This window comes from Leiobunum rupestre, chromosome 11 (genome assembly GCF_980474605.1).
Source record: "Leiobunum rupestre chromosome 11, qqLeiRupe1.1.hap1, whole genome shotgun sequence".
Lineage (NCBI taxonomy): Eukaryota > Metazoa > Arthropoda > Arachnida > Opiliones > Sclerosomatidae > Leiobunum > Leiobunum rupestre.
This window is the reverse complement of record NC_143394.1, coordinates 7,136,865-7,153,190: the sequence shown is the minus strand read 5'-3', so window position 1 is coordinate 7,153,190 and position 16,326 is coordinate 7,136,865. Positions and strand designations below refer to the sequence as shown.

At 39.6% G+C, this 16,326-nt stretch overlaps 2 protein-coding genes across 5 annotated transcripts; one reads left to right on the top strand and one right to left on the bottom strand.

Annotated features, from left to right (window-relative positions):
* Nucleotides 1-2,326: 2,326 nt before the first annotated feature.
* On the top strand, nt 2,327-5,977 carry LOC149921245 (mitochondrial import inner membrane translocase subunit TIM44). The gene is made up of 12 exons (XM_090162871.1): nt 2,327-2,416; nt 2,620-2,688; nt 2,750-2,920; nt 2,992-3,072; nt 3,454-3,673; nt 3,730-3,793; nt 3,853-3,938; nt 4,000-4,092; nt 5,043-5,167; nt 5,422-5,562; nt 5,615-5,725; nt 5,781-5,977. The coding sequence occupies exons 1-12, from the start codon at nt 2,342-2,344 to the stop codon at nt 5,898-5,900; spliced, it is 1,356 nt and encodes a 451-aa protein (XP_090018997.1). The 5' UTR covers nt 2,327-2,341; the 3' UTR covers nt 5,901-5,977.
* LOC149921244 (uncharacterized) lies at nt 5,957-9,679 on the bottom strand. Of its 4 annotated transcripts, none has more exons than XM_090162867.1 (15): nt 9,317-9,679; nt 9,130-9,246; nt 8,972-9,051; nt 8,858-8,910; nt 8,671-8,804; nt 8,520-8,603; nt 8,280-8,404; nt 8,158-8,218; nt 7,858-7,942; nt 7,758-7,793; nt 7,601-7,705; nt 7,003-7,543; nt 6,636-6,835; nt 6,343-6,429; nt 5,957-6,278 (listed from the first exon to the last, which is right to left on the bottom strand). In XM_090162867.1, the coding sequence occupies exons 1-15, from the start codon at nt 9,422-9,424 to the stop codon at nt 6,205-6,207; spliced, it is 1,890 nt and encodes a 629-aa protein (XP_090018993.1). In that variant the 5' UTR covers nt 9,425-9,679; the 3' UTR covers nt 5,957-6,204. The 4 variants fall into 4 exon arrangements, with proteins under 4 accessions (XP_090018993.1, XP_090018994.1, XP_090018995.1 ...); XM_090162868.1 differs by having other exon boundaries at nt 6,343-6,426; XM_090162869.1 differs by having other exon boundaries at nt 7,601-7,687.
* Nucleotides 9,680-16,326: the final 6,647 nt, after the last annotated feature.

The window sequence follows — 16,326 nt, the reverse complement described above, 5'->3', positions numbered from 1 at the left end:
ATCACGGAATCGAACAAGAATCAAGGAATCAAATAAGAATCAAAGAATCAAGAGTGGAATCACGGAATATTAAAGGGAATATAACCTGCAAAGCAATCTTTATGGAAGACCCCTTCAATTTTTTAAATTACCCTGTACAGTGGCGCCAAACATTTCTAAAGCCAAGGCCAGTGCGGCTAGAGCTGCAAACGTTGGTGTTCCACACCAAATACCTGAGGTTATATTCCCTTTAAGGAATCATGGCGGAATCACGGAATCTGGCTAGAATCTAGAATCTTAGCAGAATCAAGAATCTTGATTCCAGATTCCTTGATTCGGAATCTCGTACACGATTCATCGAAGTGACGGACCCCTCGGGGGGGGATGAAAAGCAATCTCATTTTTCTTTTTTTTTGCCACCGAACTTTGGAGCCCCTTTAACTTTTGTTAAAGGGAATATAACCTCAGGTATTTGGTGTGGAACACCATCGTTTGCAGCTCTGGCCGCTCTTGCCTTTGGCTTTAAAAAATTTTGGCGCCACTGTAGAGGGAAACTTGAAAAATTGAAGAGATCTTCCATAAAGATTGCCTTGCAGGTTATATTCCCTTTAAGAGTAATTGAAACAGTGTTGCCAATGTGCGGAAAATTTTCCTTTTTGCGGGAATATTCGTCTTTAAATTATCAGCGAGGGAGAAAGGGAATCTTTGTTGAAATACTCATATTTTACGGGAATTTTGAGGGGATACGATACCACTGTGTATCAATTATCTGCTAACCCTTCTGTCATCGTAACTCCAATTCACTAAAAGGGTCCCCGCGATCTTCCATCTAACTTTCGCCCCATTTGCGTTTTAAACCAGGTTCCAAAATTGTCTGAAACCTTGGCTTTTGAACAGCTGCTTAGCTTCCTCTCTTCCTCAAACTTTTTCAGTAATGCCCAGCATGGCTTTCTACCTAAACGATCCTGTCTCTCTAACCTCCTGTCTGCTTCTAATCGTTGGTCAAGTTGGCTTGATCAGGGCTTCACCGTCAACGTAATTCTTCTGTATTTTAGAAACGTGTTCGACTCCCTCCCCCACGCCGCCCTTCTTTCCGCCCTTCAAGACGCCGGTGTTTGTGGTGATGCGCTTGCTTGGCTCGCGGATTACCTTTCTTCTCGTAAACAGCGTGTTGTGATTCACGGTGAAGTCTCTGATTGGGCTGATGTCCATTGTGGTGTCCCCCAGGGTTCTGTCCTTGGTTCCCTTCTGTTTAACGTCTTAATTAACTCCCTCCCTGATGTTGTCCGTGATGCGTTCATTGAGCTCTTTGCGGATGACACTAAATTATTTCATTGTATAAAATCATCTCCTGATTGTCTGTGTCTTCAATCTAACCTTAACGCTGTTGTTCTCTGGGCCGACTCTAAGGGGTTATCTTTTAACACCGACAAATGCTCCGTCTTACACTTAGGAAGGAATAACCCCAATCACACATATTTTATTAGGGATGCCCCAATTAACACCACTCTCTCTGAACGCGATTTAGGCATTATTATGGATCCTTCTCTGAAATTCTCGAGTCACACTAACAAAATTTCTAAGAAAATTCGCTCTATTACTGGTGTTGTCCGTCGCAATATTTTCTTCCGCTCTCCTAGGCTAATTCGTACCCTATATAATTCCCTAATTCTCCCCCACTTGGATTTCTGTTCCCCAATCTGGCGCCCTCGTCTCCAATCGGATATCCTTGCTCTCCAAAAAGCTCAAAATGCCTTCGCTAAGCTTCCCCACAAAATTTCGTCTCTCCCTGCCGCCTCTCGCTTGCAGTACCTTCGCATCGACCCGGTACATCTTCGACACCGTGTTAATGATCTCAGTTTGCTTCACGATTTTTTTTATAATAACTTAAATCCAAATTTTGATGATTTCTTCTCTCTTAGTTCCTCCCAAACTCGGGGTCACTCACTCAAACTCTCCAAGCCCCGAGTTCGTACCGCTCAGCGTCTAAATCATTTTTCCTGTAGTGTGATTATTGATTGGAATTCCCTTCCCCAAGAGATTGTTTCTATCCCCAATCGCCACACGTTTCGCCGCCATGTCTCTGCCTTTTTTCATTTTAAAGATACCTCTCGCGTTACTTGATTTTTAACCAATATTTCCAAATTTACTCATTTGTTTTCGTCTCTCCCTTTATTTAATTTTTTTTTAAATTTTTTTTTGGTTTTGCGTCTTTCTGTAGCGATGCTCAAACAAAAGCCCACCTGAGGCTTATTGAGCAATTATATAAACAAATAAATAAATAAATAAATAAAATAAATAAGGAGCTTCTAAAAAAAAACAAAAAAACTTGGCATCACTGATCACTGAATTGAGATATAAAATGGCGGCGACCGGCACCCAAACATGTGCGAAAAAAGCATTTTATGATTGTAAGAAAGCTATGTTTACTTACAGAGTAAGTTTATTATTAAATAATTGTCCTAAAACTGGATTTATGACTCCATACTCTGTTATGATACAGTTTAATTATTAAACTCTAATAACACATACTGTCTTAAAGGTTAAGCCTTAATAACTCACAATAAAAATGCAGTTTTGTTGAAGGGGGGAAGGTTAATGCAATAATGCGAAATCTATATGTCATTGCGTTATTTTAAGGATATATTAAAAATTAGAAGAATTGGCCCAAGAGTACTAGATTCCTGGCATCCAATATATACAACTCAAGTAACTATTATAAATTGTTCTATCTCTATACTTCATATTGAAAAATGAATGAAAATTTCAGACCTGCTTATACAGCTCACCTCCGAGAAAAAATTTCTTCAGTCAGTTTGTAGAAAATGTTCGACAAGAATTTATCAGGAACAAAGATATGAAAGAGAATCTGAAAAAATTTAGAGAAGAAGCTGAAAAATTAGAGCAGTCGGAAGCATTGAAAAAAGCTCGACAAAAATATGTACCTCTGCACATTTTATTTTAAAGTAATGCGCTTTCAATAAACATAACTATTTATGGTTTAACTTATAGGAAGCAATAGAGTCCGAGACCAGCAAAGGGTCACAACAAATTAAAGAACAACTAGATTCCATAAAGAGTAAACTTTTTGAAGTATGAGTAATATAATTAATTCATTTAAAGGGTTCCAACTGCCTCTTATGTCGGAGAAACTGTACAAGGAGGGAGAACCGAGGAATACAGGATAAATTTGTCTGGTCTGCAGAGCCATTCTCTGTTGATAGGAAATAGTGCTAACTATGTCCAGATTGGCTGACCAAGGACGCATGTTTTTCCTCTATCATGCCTTGGGGAACTCTGTAAAAGGAGGAAACGTGCAGTGTCCCTTACCCATTCCTGGGGTTAGTTTCAAGTATCTCCCACGAAAGGCCACTATGTATTCTGTATTCCTCTATTCCCTGCACAAGTGCAGGAGGGATGGGCATATTTATGCCCTTGCTGCGAGAATTTTTTTTAAATATAACATTTTTGTAGACGATAGAAGAAGCACAAAAGAGTGAAATTGGGAAAAAGAGCAAAGAATTTACTGGGGATTTTGTTAAATCTGCAAAAAGCGCAGCTGAAGCAGTAGCAAAACAAAGTGAGAGTTTAGGAAAAAGTGTAGCATTCAAAACTGTTTCTGAAGGTGTAAAAGTTGTTAAAAAAGAAATAGATGAAAGTGCGGTTATTGGAGGATCAATGTATAAACCACCAAGTATGGAAGTTATAAAATAAAAATAGTTAATTAAAATTAAACTAATTATTTTCTAGCTAAATTAAGAAAACGTTCCGAACGAGTCAAAATGTCTGATGATCGTCATTATTCAGCAAATACGTAAAATATATTAAATTATACATTATCACAGTCGGTTCTAATTTCAAACATTTTTAAAGTGATGCTATGGGAGTAGAACTACACAAAGATTCAAAATGGTCCCAAAGTTGGTCAAATTTTAAAGAAAATAACGCATATGTAAATAGTGAGTGTCCCTACCTACTAACAATTTGTTTATTGAATTTTAATAAAATTTTGCTTTAAAGAAATATTTGATTGGAAAATGAAATTTGATGAAAGCGATAACCCTGTTGTCAGAGCTTCAAGGCTGGTAACAGACAAAGTATCTGATATATTAGGTTAATTACATTTGATATCATTTATAATATTTTACTAATACTGAAACCAAAACCTCTCAAGTTTAAATTAATACCTTTTTATTGGACTACTCGGAAAGTTTGGAAGGAATAAGAGTTGCAAATTATGGTTTATTTGAATCTTCATTATTCTGATTTAAATTTTGAGGTATTTGTAGAATATGAAGTTGATAGATTTTTGGGTGCAAGTCTGCTTTAGATTATCTTGTTTGATCAGCAAGGAAAAATTTTAAAATCTAGCAAATGGCTGCGTTTAACAACTCAAAAAAAGGGTCAGCGCTGAGCATCCGCTGAAAAAAAAATGTTTTTTGTCACGATTCCAATCAGATCCATTGGCTTAGCGAGCCGATGGATCCAATGCCTATCGAAGAAATTGCATTCTTTTTGGAGCAAGTGCGCAAAGCAAACTGAAATTTTTGGCGATGGAGTATGTAAATGTAACATTGAAGGATTGTTTAATGAAATCTTCACTCTCATCTCCATTACAAAATTCATTTAGAAGCAAAATAGCAATTTTTCTTTTTTAATTTTCAGCTTCCGCCATCTTATCTATTTTCTGAAATCGCAATTGGAGAAATAAAACCGTACAACAACCTATAGCGCGTCACGATGGGAATCGATGAAATTTTTCTTTTCAAATGTTGTTCAACCTCTAACGTAATGTTACACTGCTCGGCGCTGAAATTGAAATTGCTTTTTCGAGAAAGCATATTTTAGTTGTTGAACGCACTCAAACTCGCCACCTAATTTAAGTCGAAGGCCTAAAGCTAGTATTTATTAAAATACAATGTCACTAGTGACTCAATTTGAAATTACATTGATACATTTCAAGTGTTGAGCAATCAATCTTATTTACCCAAAACGTGATATTTTCACGCACAAAATAGAAAGTATAATGCCTCTATAAATTCGAATGATATTATTGTTCTTAGGTGGCTTATTCCAAAAAACTGAGTTATCCGAAGTTTTAACAGAGGTTGTGAAAATTGATCCTTCCTTTGACAAGGAAAAGTTCCTCAAAGAATGCGAATTAGAGATTATTCCCAATATTTTAGAAGTAAATAACTTGCATCAGAAATATATAATATATATGAGTGTATCCTCCTAGGCTATAAAAATTTAACATGTGCCTTCGCAGGCTCAAGACAGTAGGCTGCGTAGTTATTTCTAAGATATAATCATTTGAGAAAGTCCCTAAAATAACTTATAGGATGGATACTTCTCCCTTAGAGATATATTATATAGCTCTATGTGTATACTGTATTATATTTTCTTTTACATCTAAATTTAAAATTAAATATTTTACCTTAGGCAATAATTAGAGGAGATTTGGAGATACTGAAAGATTGGTGTCATGAAGCTGCATTTAATGCTCTTGCAGCTCCCATTAAACAAGCTCAGAAACTAGGTTATCGGTACGATAACAGAATATTAGACATAAGCAACGTTGATGTAAGTTAGCTAATCTTTTATAAAATATAAAAAATTAATTTGGCAATTTTAGCTTGCATTTGGTAAAATTATGGAGCAAGGTCCTGTGCTTATAATTACGTTCCAAACACAACAAATTATGATCGTACGGAATGCTAAAGGCGATATTGTCGAAGGCGATCCGGTAATTTGTGTGAAAATTATTTTGAAGCATTTAACTTTAAAATAAATTATTCTAGGAAAAAATCCTGAGAATAATGTACGTGTGGGTTTTATGTCGTGACCAAAGCGAATTAGATCCAAAAGCAGCTTGGCGACTTATGGACTTATCAGCTAATAGTTCACAACAGTGGTTATGAGACTAATTTATAAAAGATGTTATTAAAATCTAGCTAACAAATTAATAGGCGTAATAAAAAACTTATTGCGTAAACCAGCTATGGTTCTTAAATTTATTCATAGAGTATAAAATATATATTTACATTACGCTACGCAAGTTCTCGTTATTTACATAGGGGCTTTTGGGCTGAAATGTGCCAATGATTATTCCGCGATGGGATTTACCTAGATGAAATTGTAAAAAATAAAAGGCTTTAGCATTAAGGAAGAGCCAGGAATGGGTTCAAAATGGTTCTGGAAGAAAGGGAGAGTAGGAGCGGAGTTTCAGATTTTTCTCTTCCGAGATGGCACTGGGCTATTTGTGATTTCATCGTCTGAATCATCAGACCCATATATAGCTGAAAATAGACACATTTGGCCTATTTAGTCCGTTGTTCAATTATGGAACGTTCCAAAACGTACTTGCTAAACCACCAAGAGCCCCGCAGAGTTCTTGGGCATTGTCATTTTCATTGGCCTCCGCTTTCTTTGACGATTTGAATTTGTCTACTAGTCCGTAACAGAATGAGTTTAAAAGATGTTAATGAGGGTTGAACATGGAAAAGAAAATTATTTGAAAAGAAAAAGAAATTTCTTATCAGTAATGGTTATCCTAAAAAGGATGAATAAACTAATCACTCGAATTCTTTAAAATACCAGAGTACGATTATATTCACTGATTAATGTTAATTTCCACATTGTATCGTAGAACGTACCTACTGAGTCTGTTTTGGTTGAAATGTTTGTTGAAATATAGTCCCTTTTATTACGTTGGGGTACAGGAAATCGGTGAGGTCGAAAGTGTTGGGGTCTTTGTGGTCTGACAGCGGGTGGTAGTGGCGGTGGTGGCATCATCATCAACATCCTTGGCCTGGCTGCCAGAACTCTACTAAACGGCATGTCTCGATCCTGCAAGCTGGACACATTAGCATAGGGGAGAAAATAGGGAAATAACATGAAACGTATTAGAGGTGAAATGGACAATATTGGCCAATGTATTTAATAATGTGAACAAAAATAAGTGTAAATGATACTTACTTCCCACGATACTCATTCGGCGTTAAATTAAATAATTTTACTCACCCAATATTTGCATGAATGGAGTTTGGGTCTTCCATAAACTTGCGCTTATTGTTCAGTATCTCATTCTCGAACTTCACATCAGGGTTTAGATAATTTGTTGTCATAATGGGAGGGTGCGTCAGCATAGGGCTCGCTGGAGGAAAAGTGATGGAATTGGGTGAGGCACATGTTAGACGTAATTGCTGGTTGATTGGAGACATTTGTACTGGAGCTGCTTGATGAAAATCTGGCCCAGGATGGTGAGAAACTAGAATTTGATGTTGGGCTGTGGGAAAAAGTGGAATTTCCGGTTGCATGGAAATAACAGAAGGTTGAGGAACCATGGAAGTTGAAAGAGAAACATTTAATGGCGTATGCGCTTCAGGGGGAAGCATTACAGGAAGTCTGTTGGTGGGAATTTCGATAGGTGTTGTAAATGGAGAAGAAGACAAAATTGGCGTCATCTCACTAATTGACGAAACTTGGTTAAGGGCGAGGCTATTTACATATTCTGGTTGGAAAGAAGGTAATGCTAGACTGGAAGCGCTTGAGGTGAATATATCTGTAGAAGAAAAGCATGATTTAAAAAATAAAACATTTTAAGTGTTAAAGTTAATACTTTCAACTGCTGCATTTAAAACTGGAGTCATAAGTGGAGCCGAAGATGCCACTACGGGATAAGACATTTCAGGAAGAGCAACCGAGACTGTTGGAAGTGGAAGAACTGTAAACAAAGATTAAATATTACACACTATGAGTTAAGCCTATATTAGTACCTTGAGGAACTGAAACCTGAGCTGGAGCTATAATTGCTGTGAAGCAATTAAAATTTAATAAAAAGTATTATACTTTTACAAAGGGCTTAATTTTTCATACATTGGTATGCTATCTGAGCCGGCCCCATTGGAACAGTCATAATTGGCTGCTGTTGTTGTTGCCACTGAGCATATTCCACATGAACCTATGAAAAAGATACCATTAATTAAGCAAATGAAATAATTTGAAAATATGTACGCAAATAATGTAGATTTTCCTTTAATTCTTAAACGCAAAGGAAAACTTGTTCATAAATGCGCTAAATTTATTATATTGGAGAGTTGTATCGAATGAGTTCTAAGCTATCAAAACACTTTCTTCTATGCTCTCCGTATTTTTAAAATAAAGACTTTGGCTTACTGTATCCACTAAATTCATTGCTAAGACTTTCGCAGCGTGTAAACCTTCGGGCTTTGGGTGCCTAATAATGAAACATGATTTAAAGGCTAGGACTATGAAGAAGAAAAATTGCTTCAACTTACGTTAAATGTATATACAATGGCTCAAATGCTTCACGACCAGACGTTGGCTCAATATAACTGGAACCCCTCCCTCGTAAGGTAACATTGGCCCCTGTTTCCATTTTTATGTGTAGTAAATACGAACCCTTCACAAATATAAACTAGGACTTAGTTTATAACTATCACTAGTATGATTATTTTGGATTTGTATATATATTTATTATAAAAAAAAATTATTTTTGACTTTCTTAATAAACTTACTCCTGGTCCCAAAATTTTATCTCTGACTGGAAAACTCAGTGGTGCTTCAAGACCAATAAAAACTTTTTCTTGGACAAAATGCATCTAAAAAATGTAAAAATTACACATTAACCAAATGAAATTTAAATCCACAACAAATAATCGAACTTACACCAGTCGGAATAACTGGTGTTAACAATGTTTCTGTCAAAGGCTTATTTACGGGGGAAATATTTGTAACAGGGATTTTAATCGCAGCACTTTTATCATACTGAGCAATCATTTCTAATATTCGAGACACAGCCACTATGTAAGGATAAAATTAGTATTTAATGTATCTCCAAAATCGCTGTTCTCACAATCAACTGATTCCCTTTTGGGTGCTTGAACATGAAGATAAAGTGGTCGATCCCTACAATTGACAATTTGAGAAACACCATTATAAATTCCTTCCTATATGTAAAATAACTAACCCAGAAGCGTGTAAAAGCTTTTCGTCAAATGTCATATAGCGGCCCCTAGTTGATATTGCAGCACCACTATATTTACATATCTAAATAATATCCCAAAAAAACCTTTGTTACAAGCTTATAAATTAAAGGTTTTGATTTTCTTTGTATAATGTTAATACTTCGTCTTGAGTATGTCCTCTGGTTAACAGATTTCTAGCACCAAGAGGGGCGTCATTAATCTCTACTTCTGCTGTAACTAAATCATCCGTAATTCTTTCACCTGTCAAATGCCCAATCTTAGAGAAAACATAAGGTTACATAAAAATCGTATCCTAAATTCCTAATACATTAGCAATCTAGTCTTACTTTTGGTTTTATTTGATTTGGGGGTAGTTTAAGCTTTCCTTTCGCTATTAACATTGCGTTAACACGGGCAGCAGCTTCAGCTGCAGCTTCTAAGCTGCTTTTACTCATTTTGATTATAATGGCATGTATTTAGTTGGCTATGAAAATGGTAAATGTTATCTTTTATCAGGTTTAACATTATATTCAGTTTGCTAGTTCAGATGTAAACTTCGGCGCAACATTATCGTAGTAGTAATAGAATCTAGGAAAACGCAGTCCACTTTCATCCTCCTTGCTAGTATAACGTAACTTTATTTAATATTTTTTTATATATATATCCCGTATATTGGTATTAATAATTATTAAGGAAACTGAACCATTTTGTATTTGGATTTTGGACTCCATAGTTTTTTTTTAAAGAACACAAATGGTGTCGTTTTTAGGCCTTAGACACCCGCAACCAAAGAGATAACAGGGGTAGCTAAAAAGTTTATTTATATCAACAAGGTAAGTAAAAGTGTAAAACAACTAAAAACCAAAAAAAAAACCTGAAGAGTGTGAAAAGCGGGGGAGCTCTAAGGTTAGCCAGTGGCAGAGCCTGCCGTGTCCACTGGCGCTGCGGCCCCGGTGTATCTCACCGCTGGTGACCTCTCTCTACTCATCGTCCAGTTAGTGGCTGGTGTTGCAGAACTCTGTGAAAAACGTCTTGGGTAATCCGACAAAAGGGAAAAGTTGAAATCCTTTGTGGCGGACTATACTCACAAACGGATGGCGGCTCATTCAGCACCAAAGGTGTCTGATTTCCCACCGTTGGCGTCTTCTAAACGGCCCCCTGATGACTCAAGTTCCTCTTAATGTTCTCCAATGGAACGTTCAAGGTGCTCGGGCGCGACTTCCAGACATTCCCTATATCTTTGGGGAGCTACATAATACCGTTATAGCTTTACAAGAAACTTTCCTATCGGCTTCTGCCACCATGAACCTCCACTTCGGCTTTTACGATGTATTTCGGGCGGACCGACAAACTTTACCTCCTCCTGCGAAAGGAGAACGTGGTGGGGTGGTGGTCTTGGTTAATAAGACTGTAGAGGCGATTCGACTGCCACCTCTAGTTTGCGACGAAGTTGAATCCCTAGTTTTAAAACTTATCTTCCCTTTGGGGTGGATCACGCTCTTCAACATTTACGACCCCAGGGGTAAGGCACCCAAAGCATTTTTCGATCAACTTTTTCGTGGCGTGGACACTCCAGTTATTGTTCTTGGGGACTTTAACGCTCACAACTGCCTTTGGGGCAGCAATAAAACAGACGCCGCGGGCCGCCGCATTCAAGCTTGGCTGCAGGACAATGACCACATGGTCCTTCTTAATTCTGGTGAAAGCACCCGACGCCCATGTGGGGGCACGGAAGGTGTGCTCGATCTTGCTTTCGCTAGCCGAGATATAGCCTTACATCTCCCTTGGACAGTTCTGAACAGTGGGACCAGTGACCACCTCCCAGTACTACTCGGACAAGTTAGCCGTCGCAAAGGGGCCCAGCCTTCTGGAAATATAAAGAGGCGGATTGGAAACGTTTTCGCATCAACCTGGATGCCTCCCTGGGCGAAGATCCCTTAACGGTCGAATCGGCGGAGCGTCTCCTCTATCAGGCGGCGTCAGAAACGATCCCCACTACTAGGGGGTGGCCCCTCAGCCCCTCGCCCCCCTCCTTGGTGGGACTCCTCTTGCGCGGCCGAAGCCAAGACTTCCAAGCCACTCGTAGAAAGGCTCAGCGTTCCAGGTTCTCTTTTGATCAGATTTCCTACAAGAAAGAACGAGCTCTTTTAAACGCCTCATCAAGGATAAAAAAAGGACAGTTGGAGACAGTACTGTGCCAGGCTTCACGCTCACACTCTTCTGACCCAAGTGTGGTCTCAGGTTCAATGGCACCTGGTAAACTTCTCACCCTTAACACTGGCGCTGACTTCCTTACGGACCAGAAGGAAGTCGCGGAGTTTTTGGCTTTGACTGCCTGCTCTGACATTCATCCTGCTCCGGCGCTTCGTCCTGAACAGGAGTATGTCTCGTCTTCTTTCCTGGATATCCCACCTACCAGTTACAATGCTACCTTTCTTCGAAGAAGAACTCTATGGCGTTCTCTCCAGTCTACACAACACTTCCCCAGGGGTGGACAATGTATCTAATCTGGGGGGCGATTCTGTAAAAAATCGAATGGGAATTCGATCTCGATACCCTATACCATGTCGAAATCGACTTCGACAATTTGCATTGATTTATGCTTATTCGAAATCTTTACCGAATACCATTCGTCGAGATCTCGAAGTTCGAAATCTAGTTTTCGATCGAAAATTGGATATGAATATTTACAGAATAGGCCCCCTAATCATAAAAAAACTCTACTCCGGCCTACCGCGTGGCACTCTTGGCGCTCTACAACCGCCTCTGGGCTGAAGGGGTGATGCCTTCGAGTTGGAAACACACTATCCTACACCCGATCTTGAAGCCGGGTAAATCCGCTACGGACGCTATCTCTTACAGGGACATTGCTCTTCTCCCAAATCTGGGGAAAATCTACGATAAACTGGTACTTGGTCGGTTAGTCTGGTATCTAGAGCTCAACAAGGTGCTCCCTCCGGAACAATCGGGTTTGTTTCCGAAAAGGTCGTCGTGCCACTGACAATGCGATTCGTCTCGCTTCTGCGGCCAGCTGCGCTCTGGCCTCCAATAAGCATTGCCTAGCGGTGTTCCTGGATCTCAAAGACGCATTCGGGAGTGTTCACCATCGCGCGCTCCTCTACAAATTCCAAAGTTTTGACCTGGAGGGCAACCTGCTGCGGTGGGTTGAAAACTTCTTGGCGGGTCGCACTTCTCAAGTTCGCGTCAACGGTGAATTTTCGACCACTTTCCCGGTCCAGAGAGGACTTCCTCAGGGCAGCGCCATTAGCCCTATCCTGTTCAGTGTCAAGCTGGATGGGGTTCCTCCGCTCTGCCCCAAGGCGGTCGATCACGGGGAGCACGCGGATGACATCGCCGTCTGGATCAGCGGCTTTGACTGGGGGAATCTTTTCAGGACTATGCAAGTCGCTCTTGACAGGATCACCAACTACGGCGCAAACTGGGGACTAAACTTTCAACCTCTCAAGTGCAATTTTATGACCTTCTCTCGCGACACCAACTTTCCGGCGGCCCTCACCCTCACACTGGGCCATCAGCCGCTCACTAAGGTATCCACCTACAGGTACCTAGGTGGTCTTTTCGATGACCGTCTCTCTTGAATTCCCCATATCGAGGCCCTTTCCTCCTCTTCGATGAAGAGACTAAACCTCCTGCGAGCGATTTCGGGTACCCAGTGGGGTGCAGGTCGTAAGGTTTTGCGGCTTCTGTATACACACCTGGTACGCTCCAGACTAGATTACTCTAGTCCCCTTTACGCGTCGGCGCCCGCTTATGCCCTCAAGAAACTGGATAAAATTCAAAATGCGGCCCTTCGAGTCATCCTCGGGACTCCACCGTCTTCTCCTATCAGTTTAATGGAGGCTGAAGCGGCCATTCCGCCCTTAAGCAACAGGAGATACTATATGGTTCTAATCACCCTTGCTCCATGTGGGGCGGCGGACACTCCGGACTTCTACCACACTCTCCTGCGCCGGGACCTTGCTTCCTTGGAGATTTTGGAGCATCGCTTCCCAAAGAACAGGCTGCCTTTTCTACTTAGAGCTTGGCGCCTGGCTCAGGCCTGCAATCTTGATTGGCTTTTCCACGTTACTAGTCGACACCTCATCACTGCGGCGACCCCACCATGGACCCATCCGTCGGCGACTATCACCTCGCGTTGGCTCACCAGTCCTAAGGATGACAATAACTCTGAGCAGTTACGGCAACTGTTTTTTCCAACTCTCGAACCTCACGCGAAAGACGCGATGGTTTTCTACACGGACGGTTCGGCTTCCCCCGATTCAGGGGTCGCGGGTGCTGCTAAGTCGGTCTATGGATCCGGTGGCCATTTGTATCCAGGAGCTTTGCGACAATGGTGGGGTCGGAATAAAGTTTTACAAGTTTTTGGTGTATATAGCGGGGGGCCTTCATACCAGGCGCGCAATTTAAAAACAAACAAAACAAAAAATAAAAACAATAAAAAGCCCGAAGATCACTGTACAAATGGTAGAATTACACCAAAAACAAATGAAAACAAAATAAGGAAACCGATCAGAACGTCAATGCATCGCACGTCGCAGAATAGCACAGGTGGCAATAATAATGTCCATATGACCTCCATGTACTGCTTTAAGAACCCCCACGAGAGTGTTAAGAAGATTGCGCTTCTGGAGTGCTGAAACCAGCGCTGGGCGACGCCCAGTGTGATAGGGGCCGGTGAATAAGATGTGGTACGCATCGTCGATAGCTCCGCAGTGAGTGCAAGCGGCCGTCACACTGAGGTTGAACCGGTGTAGGGTCGAGTTTGTGGGAAGGCGACCACAACCTAGTCGCGAGAGAAGGGTATCGTCCTTGCACGAGAGTTTCAAGTTAAGTATAGCACTAGAGCCGGGAAAGGGTTTAGCCTCACGAAGAGGCCGCACTACCCTACTGGTCTAGACCTTTATATACATTTCTTATATCTATGGGTATAACCTTGGAGTAGAGAAGTTGACGAAAAAGAGAGTTATTTCAAAGGGTGTTGTGAATATTTGATCTTGATTTTATAGAACCAAGGCCGAACTTAAAGGTTTGAACTTAGAGGTTTGAATGGCAAATTTGTAACTTTCAAAATCATGTTTTAAAGACGGTATTATATAGTTTAGCCATTGACAGTTAGAATTGTTCATAATGAAAAAGTACGTCTGCTGTTATAAAAATTGCAAATGTGATTCAATTAATAATTTTAATTTATAAAAGAGAAAAAAAACTTGTTAGGCCTTGGTTTATAGTACAATATTAGATAATATAACGAAATTTACCTTCATTTTGTTTTAATATTTTTTGAAAATTTGATATATGTGTGATCATGTTGGTATCCAAAAAAATTAAACTAAAACAATCCATTATAAAAAAGAACTAATACAATCGGAAATAAAAAATTCATTCTAAACTACTCCAAGCTTCAAAACTAAAGCATGGCGAATATTTACAATTTTATTTCAATAAAAACCCGAATGAGGGCGACACTAAGGCGCCCCTACCGTGGAGCAAAGGATTCTGGGTAACGTTGAGCTTACAGACTTCCCACCCTCTTTTCCCCTCCAGTCAACTTCTCTACTCCAAGCCAGTACCTGCTTTTGAGTAAGTACTGCTCGGACAGTCCCGAACGATCCGAAAACCTGTTCTCGAGAGCGAATAGTCTGCGCCCGAACTGTCCGAGAATTCTATATCCGGCGAATAGTCTGCGTCAGGACAGTCCGAACGGTTCTGGACTGACGAATAGTTTTCACCTAATAGAAATCGGATAACAAACCCGCCATCGGTGCCAAACTGGTGAACTAACACTCTATTTCGCCTAAAATTAAATGGCCGACTTTAGCTCGACACTAACGCGGTTTTTTTTAAATCTTTAAAGTAACTTATGTTTAATTAAAGTTGAAGAATGGCTCAAAACTGCGTAATCAAATCAAAAGTACATACTCAAAAGAAAACGTATCTTTTCACAGGTTAGTGTTAGAAATAGTTTTCTTTTTACCATAATTTCCAATCGCTAAGAACGCACTAGAAAAAGCGTTTCTTTCAAATCATAGAAAGCTAGTTTTCTTAAATAAAAAATGAAGAATGGTTCAAAATTCCGTAATTAAATATTTTAGGAGTAATTACTCAAACAAAAACATATCTTTTCACGGGTTACTGTTAGAAATAGTTGTTTTACGAGCAATGGTTATGGGCAGGGCATGAAATAAGCACAGGACACTGGACATTGTCCGATAAATTTTGCATATGTCCGATAACTTTTTCAAAATCTTAGGGGGTCATTGGAAATTTGTCCGTTAACTTTTTCAATAAACTGGGAATGTTTTTTCTACAAAATAAAAAAAATTTAAATTATTGGACAATGTCCGATAAAAATTTTTAAATGAGGAGGGGTCACTGGTCCAGTGACCCCTCCTCATTTAAAAATGTCCGATAACTTTAATTTCTTATTTCCTGCCCTGGTTATGGGGGAATCCGGTGCACACTAATGGTTTATCAAGAATATCTACGTTAGTATTGTATGTACCATTGAGTTAAATAGAGATACAACTAAATCTGGCTAGCGTGGGACCAATTTCGTTCAATAAGGAGACTTTATCAACTTTATCGTTCTACCGTGGCGGCATCGGTCTCTAGTGGTGGCAACTATATTGCAATTGAATTTTTTCGCGAATCTGATGCGAAATTGAAATGTATGATTACTCGTAACAAACAAACCTTTGAAGTTGTTTAAAAATAATTTATTCTGTCAACACGATCCTTGTTAACTCAAGTTACGGTGAGTTAGCTAATAATTATTTATTTTTAGCCGTATAACTTTACAAAATATAGATGGCGCTACCAAATAATTATAAAGATTAATTTCGTACAGTCTTATCAGAACAGGTCCCGCGTAACCATGGCAACCGAAATCGTAATTGTAATTCTAGCAGTATTATTCCCAAATCAATGGTATGTACGGCTATAAACCCAATTATGAAAATTAGGGTCCGGCTATTTCCCACAAAAAATGTTTTATGAACATTTTACATACGAGCAATCGTGGTGTCGTATTCGCGATTTCGCGTTTTTAACGTTGTACCCGAAACGCGTCTTACAACTTTGCGCCTTCGTTGACTTAAAACGCATCCGCCGCTCTTCATGTAACCGCGTTTAAAATTTACCACCCAGCTAACTCTTGAAAATATAAAATCGTCTTGAAAAATCGTTTATTGCTTTATAACATTCAAAAATAACATTTTTAAAGCGCCATGTAGATAATCGAACATCTGCTCGTCTAGGTAAAGTTTGCGTTGTCAAAGCGCGTATTAGAAAGCAAAATGAGAATTAAGAAAGTAGGTTGGAATTCGGAACGATATTA